At 49.3% G+C, this 21,818-nt stretch overlaps 1 protein-coding gene and 1 non-coding gene across 4 annotated transcripts in view; both read left to right on the top strand.

Annotated features, from left to right (window-relative positions):
- ERN1 (endoplasmic reticulum to nucleus signaling 1) overlaps positions 1-13,169 on the top strand; it is a 75,441-nt gene extending 62,272 nt beyond the window's left edge. For all 3 annotated transcript variants that reach the window (XM_016128783.2, XM_016128792.2, XM_036222405.1), the window contains 7 exons: positions 133-232; positions 482-681; positions 3,753-3,900; positions 4,940-5,067; positions 7,099-7,222; positions 7,652-7,719; positions 8,498-13,169. In XM_016128783.2, coding sequence (XP_015984269.1) covers positions 133-232; positions 482-681; positions 3,753-3,900; positions 4,940-5,067; positions 7,099-7,222; positions 7,652-7,719; positions 8,498-8,710 — 981 coding nt within the window. In that variant the 3' untranslated portion in view covers positions 8,711-13,169. The remainder of the gene's footprint in view (positions 1-132; positions 233-481; positions 682-3,752; positions 3,901-4,939; positions 5,068-7,098; positions 7,223-7,651; positions 7,720-8,497) is intronic.
- An 8,353-nt stretch (positions 13,170-21,522) lies between these two features.
- Positions 21,523-21,607, top strand: LOC118604461. Its single transcript, XR_004951763.1, has one exon. It is a non-coding gene; the product is annotated as a small nucleolar RNA SNORD86 (small nucleolar RNA).
- Positions 21,608-21,818: the final 211 nt, after the last annotated feature.

Genomic DNA, 21,818 nt, shown 5'->3' with positions numbered 1-21,818 from the left:
ATGTTAATTCAGGCAAAAAGCTGCAGGCGGGATTTTTCTAAATTAAATTGAGTTACTTGAAAAAAAGAGCAAGTGCTGAGCGGCCGAGTCATGAGGGCTGTGCGTCATGACCTAGCCCTGCGTCTCTTACAGTACGTGGAGCAGAAGGACTTTGCCCACCTCGGCCTGGAGCCCATCACCTTGCTGCAGCAGACCACCTCGGGCCTGGCCCACCTGCACTCTCTCAACATTGGTGAGAAGCTTCCCTTTACCAGCCTGCAGCCCGGGTGGGGTGGCCGACTTGCTCGGGTGGGCCTTGCCTCTGCTGAAGCTCTTTGCCACCTCACTGGTGTGCAAGTTGTATAAGAATTTGAGGAAGACTCTCACACAGTCGAAAACCAGAACTTTTAGAGGTGGCACTCCAAGGAGGGTGCTCTCCCCATCACAGAAGGCCTTAGGTTGCACATGGTTAATGTTGGACTAATCTGGAGTTTTGTGTTAGTTCACAGAGACCTAAAACCCCACAACATCCTCCTCTCCATGCCCAACGCACATGGCAGGATCAAGGCCATGATCTCTGACTTTGGCCTCTGCAAGAAGCTGGCAGTGGGTAGGCACAGCTTCAGCCGCCGTTCAGGGGTGCCTGGCACGGAAGGCTGGATTGCTCCAGAGATGCTGAGTGAAGACTGTAAGGAGAACCCCGTGAGTAATGAGCATAGTTTTTGTAAACTTCAGCACCAGCCTCTGGTATCTTCAGGAATAAGAGCCTCCAACTTTAAGACCAGGGGCTGGAGCACGTGTAGCTGGAGAATGACTTTTCTTTAACAGAGAGCACACTGTTGGCACTTTCTGTATTGCCCGATGTTCGAATGAACAAAAGGAGTGAATGTGGGCAATTGTCTATCTTTTTTTCTGTTCTTCCAGTTACTTTCTCCTTGCTATTTTGGGAACTCAGAACTTGTGTAAGGTGAGCAAACTTCTAGTTTTGGTGGGTTTTTTTTTTTTTTTTTTCTGTTTTTGTGTTCCCAACTTTTTATTTTGAGAATTTTCAGACTTGGAGAAAATTGAGATTTTCAGTGAGTACCTCTGTACCTCCACTTAAATTCAACATTTGGTTAATATTTTTCATTTTCTCTCTGTTGCTGAACCAATTGAATGTAAGAGGCAGGCATCCCAGCCTTTCACCCTCAAACATCTGAGTAGGTATATCCCCCAAAAAAGTACAGTCGGCTTCCTAACCCTCCATACCATATCACACCTCAACGGTTCATACTGTTTCAGTCCGTGTTCAGACTTCCCCAGATGTCTCTTATGGAGCTGGTTTTCGTAGACCGGGACTTGCCCTGCATTCGGTTCTCTCTCCTCTGATCCACTACAGTCCTCCCACCTTTTTTTGTTCCGTGATAGTGGCTTTTTGAACAGTGCAGGCGCTCGTCTGTAGAATGCCCCGTTTAGGATTTGCTCACTCGTTCCCTCGCGATGGAGTTTAACTTGGCCGTCTATCCCCTTTATTCCTGTGACGGAGAAGTAGATCTGAAGGCTGATTAGGTTCAAGTTAAATGTTTTTGGCAAGAGCAGTCACAGGGCACAGTATAGGAGGCATGAGCTGGCAGGTTGTGCCGTTATTATTGTACCCCTGCTAGTGATGCCAGCTTGGCTCACCTGGTGCAGGTGGTCACTCTTTACCTCTCCACCATGAAAGCGCATTTCCCCTTTCGTTGTGAGTACTCCGATGCTTTGGCACAGCGTGAATATCCTGTTTAACAATAGTCACTCACCGGATGCTTCGGCCTCCATTCACAACCCTTGCCTTAATCACTTAATTCAGCGGACATTTTTCTGTAAAGAATTGCTTAGTTTTTATCCCCTTTCTCTCTATTTCCTTTTTTTCTTTTCTTTTTTTCCCCCCTTCGTTTCTCCTTTTGTTAACTCAAAGTATTCCAGATTGGGCCAACAGGAATCCTTTAATCTGGCTTCCGCATCCTTTTGCTAAGATCCCATTCATATTTCAGCACCTTGCTTTCTAGCACAAGAAGTCAGAGGATTACCTCTCACTTTCCTGCCCAAACCTGGATGGGGTCAGCCAGACTAACATGGATTGGGTGCAGTAGAGCCCTCTTACGCAATCACTGGGGACCAGCAGCTGGTCAGTTAATCAAAAAAGTCAGTTATGATGAAGAGTCATAAGAATATACATGCACGCCTTAAACATTTCATTTTAACCGAAAGCAACTCACGTGATTTGTTAAGTACTAGAAATCCTTCACGTAGGCCATGGTCTTCAAATTTGGGTCCAACTAAATGGAGTTGTTCATTTTCTCTCTTGCATAAAGTGCACTCACCTGCCACTTCTGTGCCTTTTAGATTGAGACATAGACATTTCAAACACTTCCTAAGAGCAGAAGCCCAGCTTCTAACTATTTATGTCTCAGTCCTTTGCAGCTGAGTCTCTCACATCTAATTTTGTAGCCACTCCCTTTTATTGCGTCTTTCCAAAGAGTCAACTTGGTGGCACTCGTATTTTATCAGCTTATGAAATATTTAAATTGCAAGAACGAGTGGCAATGATACATTTGGGAAAGACTATGACTGAGCGTAGAGGTGAGCTGGTGGGCGCAAAGGGACCCAGGCATGCAGGGCAGGACGGGAGCCCCCCGGCCACAGTGTAGAGTATGCTGGGGACGTCCAGCACTGTGGAAAACAGGGAGTGTTAATGATATAGCAAGTAGGCGAAGTGACAGGTAAGAGCTTCAGCTGTGATAGACTTCTTCCTCCTGTTCGGAATTTGTCCCCCACCCACCTAAGGAAAATTCCAATGAGGCAGAATGGAGATGATCGGGCTTTGGGATTTGAGACCAGGGTCTTGTCCTTCTTGTCACTATGCAGCAGCGATCCTGGGCTTGTCATTCAGCCTTTCTGTCCACGTCTTCATCTGGGGATGGTGATGTTTGCTCTACTCACCCCGTGAGGCTGTTCTAAGGGTAAACAATAGTACAATACTGTTACAGGCGTGTTTTCTCCAGGGTAGAAGGCGATAAGTGCCTGGCGGAGAATGTAAATGGTGGAGCCTAGCGATAGGGACCCAGGCTGCGCTCAGGGGCCACCCAGCGTTACCTCCTAAGTAGCACAAGCTAGAAATCACCCATTTCCCTGAAGAGAAGCTCATCTGTAGACGAGGAATGGCATCATGAGACAAGTGAGAGGTATTAAGATAACATGAAAAATGACCTCCCTGGAAACTTGTCACATAATTTTTCATGAGGCTGTTTTGAATTAAAAATTATTTTATTCACTTATTAACAAAGTTTTAAGACCCATTGTATTCCAGTATCATCCTAGACCCCGGGGGTACAACTGGGAAGAAAACTCAGAAATTCTGACCTCTGAGGAGTTACCTGCCGGCCGGGTAGAAAAACTAATGGGTAGGAGAGAGTTTCCTATGGGCCAAGCACTAGTTAGGTAACCGCTTTCACATATTAGTACACTTAGTCTTCACGACAACCCCACGAGGAGCACACTGTCGTTCTCCTGTTACGTTTGAGGACACCGAGGCACAGGGCAGGCAAAGGCTTCCAGCCGGCAGCCGGCTCCGGGGTCCACGGTCACACGTGCGGCACCTGCAGGGTGCCCAGCACGGCTCTGAGCAGGTCCCACATGTCAGCCAGCTCTCCCAGAACACCCGCCACGTGGAGGACGTCGCAGAGACAGTCCTGCCCACTGCCGAGTGAGGAGCATCATCCGGAAGGCCTCTCACACCCCGCGTTTCTTTTCAGACCTGCACAGTGGACATCTTCTCTGCGGGCTGCGTCTTTTACTATGTGGTATCCGAGGGCAGCCACCCTTTTGGCAAGTCCCTGCAGCGGCAAGCGAACATCCTCCTGGGCGCCTACAGCCTCGACTGCTTACACCCCGAGAAGCACGGTGAGGGGGCAGCAGGGGCGGGGGGCGTCAGGAGCCGCTCCTCATCTGCCGCGTGGCCCCTGCAGGCTGGGGTGGGGCACTGCTTCCCAGCCGCTCACCTGTGGGCCTCACCGCACTGACGACTCCGTTCCAAAGCTGGACGAGGGCTGGGAGGGGTGGTCCTTGGCGCACCTCTCTCTAAGCCAAGAAGTTCTGCAGTTCCTTCAGGTCACCCAATGACCCGTGTGACCTGGGCAAGGCCCCTTTTGGGGATGCCTGTTTTCCAGCTTGTGACTTTGAGGGTTAAGTAATCTGAGGTCCCTTCCTGCACTAACATTCAGGAAGACACGTGGTCTGTGCTCCATAAACTGGACTCTCGCCCTTGTACCCACAGTCAGTGGGTGCAGGCCGGGCTGGGGACCGACAGGCTTGGCCCTCACGCTCCAGGCACGGGTGCAGCAAGTCTTTCTTCCTGACTTCAGTTTCCTGCGTTACCATTGGCCTCATGATACCCTAAGGCTGCCTTTTAAAAAAATTAAAACTAACTTTTTGTTTTGCTTATGGATTAATTGTCCTTATTCCTGGTAAAAAAAAAAAAAAGTGTAAGACTATAATCGCATTATACAGTGGTGAATGACTGCTATTAATAGCTTTGTGTATATTATTCCAGTCATCTATCCAAATGTGTATATATTTTTATTTAAAATAGGGTTAAATACTATGTATTAACGGTACACACTATTTCGCAACATGCTCGTTTTTTAACTTCACCTCGACTGTCTGTCTCTCCACGTCAATTCATACTCAGCCAGGGCATCATTTTTATGGCCCACAGTCCAGCATGTGGAGGCAGAGCAGTGCTGCCCAAGCCCCTGACGCGGAGTACATCTAATTCCCCTTTCCACAAGCTGCAGTTTTGCACCAGTTCATAATTGCGTTACTGGAACGAATCCCTGTGGGTGGGATCTGGAGTCAGAGGCTGTGCAGACAGCTGAGGCTGGGGTACTTCATGCTGGCACCGGGCTGGTGGTGACGACCTACGCATTTGTGTCCTCTGCAGAAGATGTCATCGCCAGGGAACTGATCGAGAAGATGATCGCGATGGACCCTCAGAAGCGCCCCTCAGCGAAGCACGTGCTTAAACACCCGTTCTTCTGGAGCCTGGAGAAGCAACTCCAGTTCTTTCAGGTAGACATGCTCGTTTTACCAAAAAATCTATCGCTTTTTCCAGATTTTGAAAAGATAGCAAAGGATAACGAATAAAGCAAATGACCCATAATCCCATAACCAAGAGGTAGTCAAGGCTGACGGTTTAATAGATTTTCTTCATAAAATAAGTGTGATTAGGATCAAACTGTATATACAGTTTTGTATTTTGCTTTTTTTTACTTTAATATTTTAGATATTATATGTGTATAATATTTTAGATATCTTTCCATGTCAGAGTTCTCAAATTTTAATGATTAGAGCAATCTATCATTTGGATGTGCCGTAATTTAAAAACTTCATGTTATGAGAATTTTCAAATATACACAAAAGTAGAGAGGTTACTGTAACGCACTCCCATGTAGCCATCAGCCAGCTTCAATAATTATTAACTTAGCCTCTGCTCTCTCTCCACCCTCTCCACTCCAGATTATTTTGAAGCAAATCTCAGGCATCATAATTTCATTCAAGTTTCATAAATTTAAACATTTTCTTGTACTGGATTCATTCCGTTATCTCGTACTCAATCTTTGCTCAGATCTCTTTTTGCTTAAGGTAGATTCTGAGGTTAAATTATGGGATCAGTGGATATGAACTCCTTTAGCAGTTTGTCTGTTTTAAGGCTTCATGATACTGCCACGTGGCTTTGGGGAAAGGCGATGTGTTTCTCAGAGTCTTTGCCGGGATGAGCTCTGCTTAACTCACCCAAATGCAGCCTGCCTGGCACACCGGCTCTGAAAGGCAGGCACCTGGGGCAGTTCTTTTCCTCCTGGGTCTGGGCCAGAGTGGAGCTTGGATTTAGAAGTGACCATCACATTGTCCTGGAGTCTTGATTAGGACCTGGGCCACAGTGAAGCCTCCAGAATGTAAGTTCCTTGAGGACAGGAGCATTTGATTTCTGGGTTCATTTCTGTTTCCCCACGGCCTGAGATGCTGCCTGTCACGTGACAGATGCTTCGTGACTCTTTGGATGGATTGGGAAAGGAAGTTTAATGCTATTTTTCATGGTGGCCATGGGTGTGTGTAACATCAGGACTGACCAGTGTGTTCCACAGGACATCACATTAAAATTCTGAAGTCTGAGGCCTCTAAGGGCCTTCTGAAAACTAGCCAGGTCACTTTGATGTTGACAGGATGTAGAACAGGAATACAGCTCACACAAAGGGACCTTCACCCACCGTGGGTTAGGATTTAAACTTGTCATGGTTTCAACTCCTGTGCCTGTGAACATGCCTGCCTTCCATCTGTATCGACCAGCTTGTACTGGCTTTGCAGCTCAGAACTGTGTGTCCCCCGGGTTGACAACTTAGTCCCTTCAAGACTTAGAGGGTCAACCAGTCAGGCTTCATCTTCATCAGGAAAGAGACTATGGGCCACATGCGGCTGCTCAGTGTTAATGTGTATGGGGCTCATCACTCCATGTCCTCAGCTGTCGATGGACCTGTGTTCCTGGTGGGGGCTCAGAGAGGCCATCGCTCGGGGTGCGTCCCACAAACGCAGGTTGGGTTTGAATCCAGGACAGGGGCCTCTGGAACTGGGTTTCCTTGTCCGAAAGGCTTGGCTTCATCTGTCTTTCCTAACGTCCGAATGAGGACCGATGACCTTCCACCAGTAATGGATTTGAACACGTCCTGTTTCAGTGGCTAGACAGAAAGCGTAGGATGCAAATCAAAATTGAGTTTTCGTTGTCGTTCGCTGACTAAAACCAACTGCACATATGGCTCTGCATGGCATGGAGTGTGTGTGTGCGCCCGTGCGAGATGCGGGTGAGCGTTTGTGACACCTCTCTGTTGTGGAGGACGGTCTGTGGGCTGCTCCCTGGTCAGCCACAGACACCGCTGCTCCGAGGGGAAAAGGTAAGAGACGAGGTGGGGAAGGCACAGGGCTCGCCCACCGCAGCCCGGGCCTGGGCTCCCGCAGCCGCGGCCACTCTGCCGTTGCTTCGAATCGGTCCTTCGGTTCTCGGTGTCACTCCGCGCTGACCGTCGTCCGTGGCCCTTGTTTTCCTCCCAGGACGTGAGTGACCGAATAGAGAAGGAATCCTTGGATGGCCCGATCGTGAAGCAGCTGGAGAGAGGCGGGAGAGCCGTGGTGAAGATGGACTGGAGGGAGAACATCACTGTCCCTCTCCAGACAGGTGACCACGCAGGCCCTGGGAGTAAATGTTGGCAGAAACGTTTCAAAAGTTGCAGCCATTTCTAAGAAACAAATGCGGAAATGGCAGCTTCAGGCCGTTCAGGCTCCAAATACCACTGACGGGGCTGAGGCTCTCCGTGGGTGTGTCCTCTGTGGGTTGGGTACAGCTCAGACCACTACGCCGATGTGCGTTTCAGTTTTGCCTCTCAGAGTGACAGGTCAGTGTTAAGGGCGTGCTCTGGGTGGTTGTTTCCGGTCACGGGTGCGACCAGGCAGCAGGACGCCAACTAACACTGCCCTGGGGTTCAACCTGGGGGACGTGCTCGCCAGCCGTGAGTGTGGGGTTACATTGCATTTCGGTCGATCGCCGGCAATCGTTTTCTTTCGAAATGTGCCCGTTACAGTGCATTCCTTTTTCCTCCCCCCGCAGATCTGCGTAAATTCAGAACCTATAAAGGCGGCTCTGTCAGAGATCTCCTCCGAGCCATGAGAAATAAGGTGAGGGATGGGAACCCGGCAGGGCCGGGCGGCGGCAGCACAGCCATCCTCCTCGCGTCGTCCTCCGCGGTCCCTTCATCCGTCCCGGCTTGCTGACCTCGCAGAGGCTGGGAGGCCGTCGCCGGACTTGGCAAAGCAGAGACTGTTTCTTCCCTTACGCGGGTTCTCTGTTAGGGGACAGTGAGGTGGGGTATTAGCTGGGAAGCAGGCTCTCCGCTGCCGGCATCCTTTGTGGTTTCTGCTGACCTGTGCGGTGCCCTCTACAGCACGGTATAAACCCCCTCCAATGGGCCCCTCTGGGCACCTTCCCGCATGGAGCCTGGTCTCCAGGGCCTCAGGGCAGGGGCCCCAACTTGTTCTCTGGAGGCCTCTGAGGTGCTCTTGGCCTCTGCTGTCTCTGAGCCCAGGCCCAGACGGGTCCTCCAAACCCATTGGGACAGACACTTCAGTTCTAGGCAACTTTATTCCACTCGAGGCTGCCAAGAATCTCACTAGATCCCAACTACTAGAGGAGGCCTGACCGGCCACTGGAGCAGGGGAGCTCCTCCTGCCATCCCCGAGCTGGGCCTGGCCCAGCTCCCCAGCTCCGAGGCCTCTGCTGAGTGAGGGGAAGCAGGCAAGGCCAGCAGGATGGATCATTTGATGCTTAAACCTTTTCCCTTTCCTTTACAGAGAACCAACTAACATTGTCTTTCTTGAATAACAGAAGGATCTTTTCCAGCTTTTTGTGGGCTCTCTAACTGACAGTCCTGTGTGTCTGTGTCCGCCCTGTTTGCAGAAGCACCACTACCGGGAGCTGCCCGCGGAGGTGCGGGAGACCCTGGGCTCCCTGCCCGATGACTTCGTGCGCTACTTCACGTCCCGCTTCCCCCACCTGCTCTCGCACACCTACCGGGCCATGGAGCTGTGCAGCCACGAGAGGCTCTTCCAGCCCTACTACTTCCACCTGCCCCCGGAGCCTCAGCCCCCAGTGACTCCAGACGCCCTCTGAGCCACGGCGGCCTTTGTTCTGGTGGCTCCAGCTGTGACTGAGGGCCTGGTCTCTGCAAGCCAGAGCCTGACACCTCCCTGCCTCGCAGGAAGACCAGGCTCCCAAACCCAGTGCCTTGAGCTGCCTGCTCTGCAGCCAGCAGAGAAGGGTGCTGAGCCTGGTGAGCGGGAGAGGTCATCTCTCCTGACCTGCAGGAAGCTGGCACGGTCGTCGGCCATGAAAGCTTTACCGTCAGGGAACGTCCGCGAAGAAGGGCCCATCCCGGAGGTAGCGAGAGGAGCATTCTCTGCCTCCTCGTGGATAAACTTGCTTCAGGCTTATGTTTCTCTTTAAACTTCCTGTTTGATATCAGCCCTAGGGCCTTTAAGGGAAAGAATGGAAGAAATCCTAAGTTTGCCAGCACGTTGGGACCAGGAGCACCTCCCCTTCGACTTGCAGGCTGAGGTGCACTAAGTGCAGCCTCTGCAAGAAATGAGGCTCGAGAGGTGAGGAGCGCCGAGGAGGAGGAGGGCGTTCTGAAGGTGCCGTCCCTAGGGATCGGAGTTCACTAATCACCGATCGCAAGAGCACCCAGATGTCCAGGTCACTGTAACCAGTGTCTCCTCGGGGGCGGTGACAGCCTTGAGCATGCAGGGGCAGTTGGGACGGATCAGCCTTGCACGCTGGATGGTGAGGCCGTGGCTGCAGCTCTCGGAAACAAAGAGGCCACTCTGTGCTGAGACAGCCGTGGCCCAGGGCACTGGTGGCCTGGGTGGTGGCTTTGGTGGCTTTGTGCCCTGAACCATTTGGGGATGTTTAGGCACATTTGGGGGCAAGAAGTGATCCACTCTCTGGCCATCAAGGGGAGCAGCTAAGACCCAGGCAGGGACGGGCCCGCCAGACCGAAGGGGGAGCAGGCCAATGGGAACAAGGGCCGCCGCAGGGGAGCCTTGGCCCAGCGGGTAGGCAATGAGGCTCCTCTGGGCCCAGCAGGACGGGCCAGGGGCTTGGAAGCCAAGGCCAGGTCACCACGTACTTCGTGGGCAGGATTTTGTTTCTCTTGGCAGATTTTAATAACTTTATATTTTGATCATACTGTAGAATGCTATATTAGCACGAGTAAGCTAAACTTAACTCGAAGCTTACTCATGAAGAAGAAATGCGAGATATGTAATCCATCTTCTCTTGTGTGTGGTACCAAAACCCCATCCCCTCCAGGTAGAGTGTTCGTATTTAGAACATTCTCTCATGCTGAAGACTGAAACATGAGAGCAGCGCTATACACCTGTGTCAAACAACTTCTAAGTAATATTCCCTAAATTATGTCAATACCATCTTATTTTTCCTAAAATACAATTTTAACTTTAGTTTCAACCAAAAATTCCTGTCCTTTTTATACCGAGAGCCTTAGAGGTTAAATGCAATCAGGGCACCAGAGGGAAACGGCTTCTGGGTACCTTCTCCAGCTGGGTGAGCGGCTCATTGCGGGTCAGCCCTGGTGAGCTGAGACTCCACTCAGGAGTAAGGAAATTACTGTCGAATTTAGTAACTGACAGAGAAATCACTGTTTCTTCTTGTGAGGGGTTTTCTGGTGGTATGTGCATACGAGGGCCGTTTCTACCTTCGTAGAATTCAGTTCCTTTCTTTTCATAATGCCTGAAGTCACTTTTTTCTTCAGTTAATATTATCCTACGTCTTTAAACCTCATCCGTTACCTCATTTGGACCTTGGAGCCTCGGCATCCTTGGTCGGCCTCGTGGTGTCTGTCCTGCACCACGCTGTCCGTTGCTCAGGAACACGGCCAGACGGGTTCTTCTCCTCGCTCTGATTGGCCCGTGCCAGCCCCGTTCTCCATGTGGCTCTGCGGGTCCCTTTGCCGCCGTGCCTGAGTGGGAATAGCCCGAGGGACAGTCAGGTAGAGAAGGTGCCATGAGCGACTTCACGGGCCTGTCAGCTTTCCAGGCTGCCAGGGGACTACTGCCTTGTCGCTGCTGAATATTCCCTCCGGAGAGCTGCCAGGTCACATGTAGCTGCCCAGTACTTGTCATCTCTCTGTTTTGGCCCGATTTACCTGCAGAACAACTTTTTTTAAAAATGCCTTTTCCGACTATTATATTCGTTTCTAACCATCTGACATTCTCATACCCATTTATTCATCATATTGTTCCCGAGCACTTATTATAGGAGCTGGGTGGGATGCTGGGTGCTAGAGGTAGACTAGACAGGCAAGGCTCCTGCTTTCATAAGCACCTATAGTGAGAGAGACGGTAAATACGAGTGCTATGAAGAAAGCCACCTGTGTCCCAGGACCCATCGCATCTGAGTAGGTTGCGTTCTGTCCATCTCTCTGTCACCTTTAGGATCCCAGTCACTCGTCAGTCCTTCAGGTGGCTTGAAGGGGTCTTGTGTGGGCACTTGGTGTGAAAACACCCCAGGTGTGCTCTGATAGGTCTCATTCTCGTCTGGGTTTCCTGTTGTGCTCAGGCGGGGGCAGGCCTCTGTCTTTTGCTAGAACAGGGTTCTGCAGCCTCGTGCATCCTCCCGCAGCTGAGCTGTTTGATTTTTAGTCCAATTCCTGGAAGGCTGTCTAACTTTGAAGTACACTTTGTTTTTACAATAGAATTTAGTCTTACCTCTTAGGAATCCCAAGGACGCTATAATTTATTTAAATCTTGTGTCGAACCTTGTATCGAATCTGACTTTGGCACATCCAACAGAATTTCTCTTGTTCCCTCTTGAGTCTTTTTACCTTCGGTTTAGAAAGAGTGCCACATGTCACTAGACATCAGAGCATTTGCACGTTTGGGAATCATTAGTGTCACTCGATAAGTTCCTAAACATCTAGTTGCTGACGTATAAACTCGGGGCAAAGGTGCCCTCCCTTCCTCCCTTCCCCCATCAGGCTCAGTGCAGTAGTCGTCACAGGCTCTTTCCAGTGGGACATCACTCTGACCCGTTACATATATTACATTGGGAGATCCACAGGTTAGTGGATCCAGCAAAGTATTTTCTTCCCACCAACTCTAGAAGAAAGGCCCTTATCGAAGTCCTCCCTGACCCTTTCGGTAAGGTTTTCTGTGAACGTGACTCGTTTGTCTTTGCAGTTCTTTCTCACTGAAGTAACAGAGATGAGTTGGTTGCCAATCTGACCTCTTCTCTTGCAGAAGTGGGGGCCATTTTGGTCATAAGGCTTTATTCTCTTACCACTGTCTTATCAGAGCTTCGAATCTGGCCAGCTTTGGATTTCCCAAGACTGTCCCCATTCCACGTCTCTGTTCACTGGGTCCTCAGCCTTGAGATCCTGGTAGGACGTGGGCCGGTTCTGCTTCCACGGCCTTCTGTGCCCAGAGGAGCCGGACGAGAGAGCACAGCACACCTGTAAAGGGCCCCTTCACATTCTCCTTAGCCTCCTCTCTGCTCGTTTCTGAAATCCCTTTTCTCCGTATTTCCCAGCGTTTCTTTTCCTTGGCCGTTCCTTCGCCGTCGTGGAGAGGTCCTTTTAGTTGAGTATGACCCTGCGTCGGCCTTTCAGAGGTCATCAGGTGTCCTGTACAGATAAGCCAAAATTCTGCCTTCCAGAGTCAAACTGTTATCTTTTAAACCCAAGTGTCTACTCTTCCTGTATTTCCTTAATGAAACAGTGATTTCTCATGAGTAACGCTGGTTCTGATTTTTGTAGCAGCACAAATCTTTTCTGTATTCACTGGAAAACCACAAAGAACCATCGGCAATGAGCCTCCCACTGGAGCAGCCTTAATCAATGACTCCGGCCAAAGTCCCCGCCCCTCACCTCACCCTGTGCTCTGTGTTTGGTGGGTACAGTATTCCTTTTCGGTATCCCGAAAGCTGTGATGGGGGAGCCCCCACTTACCTAGAAAGCATTACCAGTCAACTCTGCGGCATTCTCAGATGCAGACCTTATGTAGTATTCTTTTTGCAATAACCTATTTATTTAACCTATTTATATTTATTTAATTTTTACTCTGAAGTATATCCAATTACAACTGCACTTGCTTAAAGCACGTCAGATTTGTTTTGGACAACACCCCTGGCCATTGTAAAACTGGAATGGGAAAAGTTATACTGTATTCTTCCATGGGATGGATGCCTTACAGGAGTTTTAGCAGTAAAGGGTGAATAATTTGGTCGTGGTAAATGTTAATTTTTAAGTGATTATTAAAAAAAAAATATTCTGTGCCATTGCGTCTTCTCTGGACGGTTAATTGTTTAATATGTGTGCGTTAATTGTGTGATACAGTCCTCTTTGTGGAACCTAAAATCCTCTTTTTAGCTTTATATTTTATAAACTGCCAGATTGTACAATTTTTATGTGTATTTTTAAAGCTCGATGATGTGAGGGTAATTATATAAGTTAAATGGCCTATTTTTGTACCTCCTGTACAGTTTTATAATTCTGCTGATCGATGATGGCGTCTTATGTTGAGCCAACCCCAAATAAAGGTAGCTTTAGATTTGGAAACCAGCTTCATCTTCTTAAAGACTTGCCCACCGCTCTCAGCCCAGGGGTCTTCTCGGGTGCCTTCCTGGGTAGGGGTCTGGGTGGTGAGGGTGAGCAGCCGGCTCAGCTGGTGGGAAGACGGGTTGGGGGCTGCGATTGCCTGCAGTGTCCACTGCAGGGAACGGGGGTCCGGGACATCCTGCCTGGTGGCCGTTTGTGGGAAGAGGTTCTTTGAAACATTGTGGGAAGTCCCCCAAGGTATTGATTTGGGCCAAATTTCAGGAAGGTCGTCGAATTGGGACAGACATGCCTCATGGTGAGAATGACACTCGAGCAGAGTTTGAGGCATGTGTACAGAATAAGATGCTGGACCAAGAATGACAGGAAATCCTGCCAGGACATTAACCATGAGGTCGAGGTTGGAGGGCAGGGCCGTGAGGGGCCTGGAAATTCTCACAGACATTTGAAGAAACCAGAGAGAGTTATTGCATCTCAGACATCTGTCACGTGGTGAGGAAGTGGCTTTCTCTCTCTCTCCAGAGGGTTTAAGCTGGAATAGAGGGAGCAGGGGCCAGGACGGCAGATCCGACCCCAGGAGTGAGCGCTACCTAACAGTCTGAGCTGCCCAGCCCCCAAAGGAAGCTCCCTAGGCGAGTGCTGGGTCTCTGGGGGCCTCATCTGGAACAGACTAGGAAGAGATTATTTTTTGAGTCAGCGGTTGGACTCAGGTCCCTTCCAAGTAAGCATCTGTGACTGACCCCCACCCCGCCCCGCCACCCCCCATGATAAGTTCCTGGAAGAGGGCTTCCCAAGTGGGTGTGAATCACAGGAAGTAGGGGTGGCGCCAGATAAGTTGACAATGGGTGGGGGTGAGGTGTCAGTTCTCCAGGCTTCTGCCGGGGGTGTGTCATGTTCCTGACTCACAGGCACTAAGGGGCGGCAGGTTTAACGTGAGAGAACCAAGGGCTACAGTTGACTCATTTAGGGCAATTTGCCAAAGTTTGCACCTCAGAATACTAGTTCTGAGGGATGTTCAACTTAGGAAAAAGGGCTCAATGATCAAATAAATTTGAGAAATGCTGGATTAAATACAGATTCCATACTTACCATAATATCATTCAGGGGGCTTTCATATTCCTAATAGGATATTCTCCAAGAAGGGATACACACTTACCTCCAGTTATTGCTTTTAATTTGTTTTTAAAGGAAGGAAAGCAGGATATTTGGAGTGGCAGAGATAATGCTATCTTTCCATCAAATCTTATTTTATATTCCTCTTTCCAAATATTCGGAAAGGTAACATTCCCAGCCTCCCTTGAAGTTAGCTTGGGACACGTGACTAATGGAAGTAACATGTCACTTCTGAGCCAACGCACAGCTTCTAGCTTTCCCTTCCTCTGACACGGCGATGGACCTTGAGGGAGGCCACCATGGAGACGGCACAAAAAAGAAGCAGCCTGAGTCATGGAGTCACTGTGTAGAAGGCAGCCGCCCTGAAAAATTACCTGTCTCAGAACAGCCTTCTCCTCAGTAAAAAAAAATAAATAAATAAATGACCCTGTGTGCTGGGCCACTGAAATGTCTGGGTTAATTACCGCCACCTGGTCGAGCCCATTCTGACTAACGCGTGAGGTAAAAAGTGTCAAGGGAAAGGGCTATTAAACTGTTCCTGAAAGGTGAGGGTCATTGCTGAACCATTTGCGCCTGAGCCCGTAAAGTGTTCAGATGACCCAAGGGGCCAAGAGGGATGCTCTACCTACTGTCCTGTCCTTCGCCCCACCTCGTCGAATACCCTGTTTGGCCCTGACAGTTACCTGGACCATAACTGAGCCTTGCTGGGGTGACGCCTGATGAGATGTGGACTGAACCCCACGAGGCAGGTGGGAGGGGCGGGGCAGGAACACACCCCCTCGCCGCCTTCCCTCAGCATCAGTGTGGCTGGGTTTGTGGTGGTCTTTTCCCGGGCCTTGGGGCGTCCAAGTTGGCAGGGAGAGGGTGGAGGGTAGGATGGGAGGATTTCCTCTCATCGGCACCCAGTTTCCTTAGAACAATTTTAGGGGGAGTGGAGGGTGCACTGAGGGTCTGGAGGGGGATAATTTACACCAGGCCCCGGGGAGTGTGGAGCTGAGGGTCTGACCTCTATTCTCAGAAGCCTCCTTCTTCCTCTCATGCTGAAGAAACCATGAGATAAAAAAATACAACGATGAAAAAGAAAAAAAAAATCTAAAACCACACCTATTGCTTAGTAAAGCCGCTCTTCCCATTTCAACATGCGAGCCATGTTTTGTCATATTAAGTGGTCGAGTGGCTGTTACAGCGGGCGGGAGGCCAGGCAGAGAGCGCGGAAATTGTCCGTTGAGAAGGAGGCCCTCTGAGATGGGATTCGCTGTAACCAGGGTGACGAAGCCCAGTGCTGTCGTTCGTTTGCATTCCTTTTGCTGTTTATGTATTTTTTTAATAATTTTTTTTATTTTTCAATTACGGTTTATATACGGTATTATATTAGGTTCAGGTATACAACACGGTAATTAGACGTTTATATACATTTATATAACTTACGAAGTGGTCCCCCAATAATTCTAGTACCCATCTGATGTCGTGCATATTTATTAACGATATGATTGACTATATTCCTTCCGCTGTACTTCACATCCTCATGAACTGTTTTTATAACTGGCAGTTTGCATATCTTAATCCCCTCTTAACACTTTTAGCTAGGCCAGGGCTTTTCGAACTTCCATCTTCCATCCATCTTCCATCGTATCTGAATCATCGCCTGGGGAACTTGGTAAACACACACAGACCCAGGCCCTACCCTGCTTTACCAAACCTGGGGCTCTGCATTCATTAACTTCTAGGTGATTTGACACACCCCAAAGTGTGAGAACTGTTGATCCAGACCACAATGCTCATAGAAAGGAAGTCCATGAGATAAATCACCGTTAATGCGGTGGTATGTCTTCCATCTATTAAAAGTAAGTGTGCATGGGTTTTAAAATCTAAATTGGAATAATATTGTTCATACTTCTTTAAGATTCTGGTTGCCACAAGCCAGTCCCTGAGACCAAGAAATAGTTGATCATTCAATTTCCTAGCAGGGTAACTTCTCCCCCTACAGCAGGGCTAGGGCAAGAGCTCATCTGGTTTCTTTAGCTCCTGGAGAAATGTGACCAAACCCTGAGTCAGGGACCCCAGCATCCACATTCACACCCAGTAGACTGTGCTCTGTGGAGACCTTTGGGGCGGCCTCGTCACGCTCATTCCCAGTGGCGTGTCTAGATGTGGGTCTTTTTCACTCATTACGTTGGGTGCCAGGAGAACCCTTCAACCCAAAGGCTGTGTCTCTCCGCTGTGAAAAACTTGCCTGTGTAATTTTAAAATAATTGTCCGCCCTTTGTTTCCTATGTTTTTTTCTGGAACTTCTAAGTAGAATGTTGGAGCTCTGGGTTTGATCATCTGCATTGCTCATCTTTTCTTATATTCCATTTGTTGATTTGTGTTCCTACTGGAAATTTTCCTGGCTTTATTTTGCAAAGTTTCTATGACATTTTTCTTAGTTTCAGCAATTATTTTTAGTTTCCAAGAGCTTTTGAACCTTGTCCCTTTCTCACAAGAAATTAGTGTTTAAAAGTACTAATTAGATTTGATCCTTATATCTTTGGGGTCATTTTTGTTTATCCCGATGTCTCTTTTCGAACGTGCAGATTTTCCCAAATGTCTGGTGTTGCTTGATGGGTTATACGTCCTTTAAAAATAGGCAGTAAAAAGCTGATCGAGGCCCTGTATTGGTGAAGAAAGCTTGTCAGCAGGTGAGCCCTGCTCACCTGCATAGGCAATCATATGGGGAGACCGTAAGTGCCAGAGGTCTTAGCTCTGGGGTTCTTAAATATATTTGGAGAAAAATCTGATTATTGACCTGGAGATTGACTACTACTGTCTGTTCTTCTGCATCAGGGAGAGGAAGGGTCAAATGTTCTATGAACCAACTTCTAGTTAATTCCGTTTCCCACAGGTCACTCCCAACCTCCACCATCCTCCCCCGAGTCTCCAAGTTAGAGTATCTCCCTGGTTCTGCTGGGCAGATCTCCCTTCCTCAGCTGTATGTCACTCATACATCACTGTAGTTGGAGGGAGGCAACTGCCCTTAGTAGGGCTGCAGTCGGCAGAGGAAGCCTAACCTATTGGAGTCCGGGGTACTGAGTGGACACAGTGGGTGCAAAGAGAGAGCACTGGGGGAATTGAGGGGAAAGTGGCTGACCTCGGGGTCCAGACTGATGGAGGAAGACAGGGCTGTAGATGGAGGAGATTCTGGGGGTGAAGGCTATGCAGGTGGCCCTGTATTACATGGTAACTAAGATTTGGCTGCAGGCGTGGGTGATGAGTGGAGGTAGACTTTTGTAGTTGAGGAAGTGAGTGGACGGCTCAGGGGTAGCTGGTCCTTCTGGTGGACACTGGGGTTGCCCAAGGTGACAGCAGAAGTCAAAGGGTAGGGGGTGGATAAGAAGGAAGAGCCAAGTCCTCCACGAGTCCCAGGTGGGGCAAATGGCTTTGAGGTGGGGAGTTGACGTAGGTCTCAGGGAGGAGCAACACATGAGTGTGGGTTTGCTTCCAGAACGCTGAAGCCATGAGGAGCCAGCCAGCACCCAGTGCCCGCCCAGCCCGGAGATAGGGACGTCCCCACTCAGGAGGGCGGGGTGAAGAGGCGCCCTCAGAGGTGGACCAGCCTCCAGTCAGGGAGAGGAAATGGAGGGAGGGACTGTGAAGAGATGAGGGATGTGGGCGAATGTTTCTTCGGCAGCACAGGTTCCCGAGGGCAAATAGGACACTTTGAGCTATGGAAGTGCCAGCCTGAGCGTGGGTGAAAACTCAGGAGCTGGGGGGAGCTGGACAGCTTTGCGCTTCAGCCTGAGGGGCTCAGGGCTCCACACTAGGGTGGACTAACTCGCTTTCTCATTCTGACTGGAACATACGGAAGTGGCTCAGAAGCCAGAAGTGACATGGGGCCCTGAGAGGCTACTGGGGCCTTGATCCTGTCGGTCTCTGAGGCCAATAGAGGAACTGAGACTGTTCTCTGTTATTGACAGAAACTGCCCCTGGCTGGTTGGCCTCATTACAGCTGGAGAAGCTGTGCAGAGGTGGAGGGGAAAGGAAGGCCAGATTCAAGCCCCAAAACTCGTCTGATAAGTCGTCATCACCACCGCTGTGACTGGACCCAGCAGGGGTCACCTCTGACCCCGGACACACACTCTTATGGTTATATTCGCAGAAAGATTATATGAGAAGAGCTATTTAAAAATCATAAGCACCTAGTAGTATCTAGTCAATTTTTAAAAGATAATTTGTAACTATACTCAAATATTTACCTAATATTCAGGCCCCAAAAGAGAACAGCTTCACAGTTAAAAAAAAAAAAAAAAAAAGCAAAAAATAACCTCATGTATCTCTTAGATTTTGCCTTTGCTTTCACAATCCAGCGTTTTTCCTAAGGAAACAGTTCGGTTTCCCATGTTGGTTCCTAGTAAAGCATCTCAGTTTATTCTTTCCCTTGCAGTAAAAGTTAAAGGAAGAAACAGGAAGCTACCTTGACATCCACGTTTTTCAGAAAGACAGCACTCCCTCTGAGAGAAAACCTCTCTGCCTCTCCCTCCCTCGGTTCTTTGGCTGTTGGTCGTTTACGGACATATTTGCTGCATCTACCTAGATCATCCTCCTTAAAAACAGTCTCTCAGGAGGATCCCAGCTCATTTCTAACCTACTCGTGATTATAGAGGAATGTCACGTACCACTGCCCCCTGGCCTGGGGAATGTAATAGTCACGCTTTTTAGACTGGGTGGCAGGGCGCTGGCTCAGTTTGGCCACGAGATGGCGCCAGCGTGCGGTTTCTGTTTCGGTCCCACCTCGTTCTGTGATCACCTGGATCCCAGGCAGGGCTACGGCTTCTTCCCACTTCTATTCCACAGGGCGGCTCCACAGGAGATGAGGCTGGGATCCAAAAGGAAGGCCAAAGGCTCTGGCTTTATAAGGAACTATATGTCCTTCTTGAGCCGGTAGTTTTTCTAAGCAATGCATGTTCACAAACTTTTCTCATTCAAGGATGAACATAACATTACACAGAGGCGCCCCCCTGTATGGGGATGATCTTGGAGTTTGGCATTCTGCGAATTCGTTCAACAGTCAAGACACGTACTACGTGTCCTTGAGCACAGCCCACAAGGACGCATACAGGCGCATGTTCAGGCGCCAGTAGTAACAACCACCATAAGTTCGATTGAGTGCTCACCATGTATCTGGCCCTGAGTCAATGTTTTACAAACCAAGGCATTTACTCCTCCCGGAAGCCCTTTGCAGGGGACCCCGAGGTGGGCAAGAGGGCCTTAGAGCTTAGACATGGGATCCCAGCCCAATCTCCGCTCAGCCTCTTGCTGTCGCGTGCCTGCTCCGTTACTACTCACCAGTATTCAACTCAATGTGCGTGCATTCTAAGCACGACAGAAACGTTGGCTCATACTGTATTTGTCCCATCTTGCAGATGAGCAAACTGAAGCTCAGAGAAGTTACGCAACTTGTCCAGGGTCACATGGCTAGCAGTGGGGCTGAGCAGAGATTCACACACAGATCCTTGTAACACCACTACATCAGACTGACCCCCACAATCTTTGTCATTCAGTCTGGCCTCCATCAGGCCAATGAGCTTATTATAGCCTGCCCTATGAAGCACTAGGCTTCCAAGGGCCCGGTCAGCATTTCGACTCCATATCTCTGGTTTCTTCTTGTAGTTGTGATTACCTTGACTTTATTTAAATTAAGAACACTCTCTCTCATTCTTGCTAGTAGAGTGTGGTCCCAGGACCAGAAGCATCAGCATCACTTGGGAACTGACTAAGATTACAAATTCTCAGGCCTCGCCCCAGACTCGCTGAATCAAAAACTCCGGGGTGGGGCCCTTCAGCGATGTCGACATATGCTAAAGTTTGAGTACATTTGCTGCAAAACATGTGCCTCATAAAAATGAGGTGCTAGCTTAATTAAGTCCAGTAACATTTTTTTCAGTGTGCTCTGGGGGTGCGCCAGAAACTTAGCAAAGAAAAGGAAATCGGCATGGAAAGCAATCTGTCCGGAAGCCGTAAAACAGAGGGAGGAGGAAGACAGGAGGTCAGAGAGGGGGTTCTAGTTCAAATGATGCATCGGAACTGTCCGTGTGGCTTTTAAAGCAGACGCACAGGGTTATAATTGAATGGTTCTGGGGCGGGCCTAGCACTTCTGCTGCTAAAAGCTACACAGACAGTTCTGCCCCTCAGCGAAGAATGGGAGCCCTGCCCTATTAGAGATGGCTTTTGGGGCTTCACATCTGGGCTGCGATCGGACTCAGGGTTCCAGGTGGAGTATAATACTGTTCGCAATGTGAAAGAAGAAAGACAACGCCCTTGCCCTTGATCTCCCTTCTATACATCAAACAGAGGGAAGGGGGGCTGGGAGGCTGGGAGAACAGGGTGAAGGGCTAAAGAAGTACAAATCAGTAGTTGACAGTTGGTCACAGGGATGGGGAGCACGGCAGAGGGAATGCAGTCAGCACTAATATGCTGGCTAGGTGGAGGGCCAGGGGAGGGAGGGAGCATTTGGGGGGATCGTTTAATGAACTATATAGATGTCTAACCAATGTACTGTATACTTGAAACTAATTTAAATAAATAAATTTAAAAAACACTTTAAAGTTACATGGGCCCCTCAGAGTCTTGGGCCCGGATGCCCTCCAGGGCCCCGACATTCTATATTTATTTTGTTTTGCCAGCATTATGACAGGAAGATTCCAAAGAGACCGTCTGTGAAGATAATAAAACACAGGAAGTATCAAGAGAGATTGCTCTAGGCCAACAGATGTTGTGTGTTTATGGCCTCGACGATACCGTTGGTCCCTGATATGACCTAATCTGTGACCTTGATAAGCTAGGAGCTTCATCGGTGTGTGCTGCGGGGCTGCCCCGGGGAGCACGATCCCCTACATGTGGGTGAGCCCGGCTGGCTTCCTGGAACCTGCCTTTGCACCTGGCTTTCGTACTTTCTGCCTATTGGTACAAAGTCACTCTGCTAGGGTAGGTTTTTTTTTTCTTCTTCCTTAATTACTAGAAGAGGTGGCAGATGTACAAAGATCTGAGAAAGCAATAGTTCTTAGTCGCACGTAGGTTTTCGTGGTGAGGCATGTCAAATATAGGGAAGACCCAGCTCTGTGATACTGACGAGACTTCTACGGGAGGACAGCAGGTGGCTTACCCTGGAACTATCTCATTTATCTAAGGTCCCCGGTAGTGCAGAAACGGCCTATCAAAAGAGAGAGTAGAGGAAAATGGCATGGCGGCTCCTCAAAAAATTAAACGTAGTCACAGTGATGGCTGACCAGGGCTTCCTGACCTCTACAGGCCTCTGCTATGGGGTGATAGCCAGTCCTGGTGTCTGAGTGATTCCCAGGACCCAGCAAAGGGACCGAGCTTCCAGAGCCCTGAAGACAAGGGGTAACACCCCAAAATATGGACTCATTTTCCACTCCACCTCCATTGGCCGAGCAGCTGCCAAGAACAAAGGCCGCGTCTCCAGATACCTGGCAAACAAATGCAGTATTGCCTCGTGAATTGGCTGCTTCTCCGTATTGGGGAGAAGCTTCGAGAACCAGTTGA

The sequence above is a fragment of the Rousettus aegyptiacus genome, unplaced genomic scaffold, assembly GCF_014176215.1.
Source record: "Rousettus aegyptiacus isolate mRouAeg1 unplaced genomic scaffold, mRouAeg1.p scaffold_m13_p_6, whole genome shotgun sequence".
Classification (NCBI taxonomy): domain Eukaryota; kingdom Metazoa; phylum Chordata; class Mammalia; order Chiroptera; family Pteropodidae; genus Rousettus; species Rousettus aegyptiacus.
This window is presented reverse-complemented; position numbering and strand designations above follow the sequence as displayed.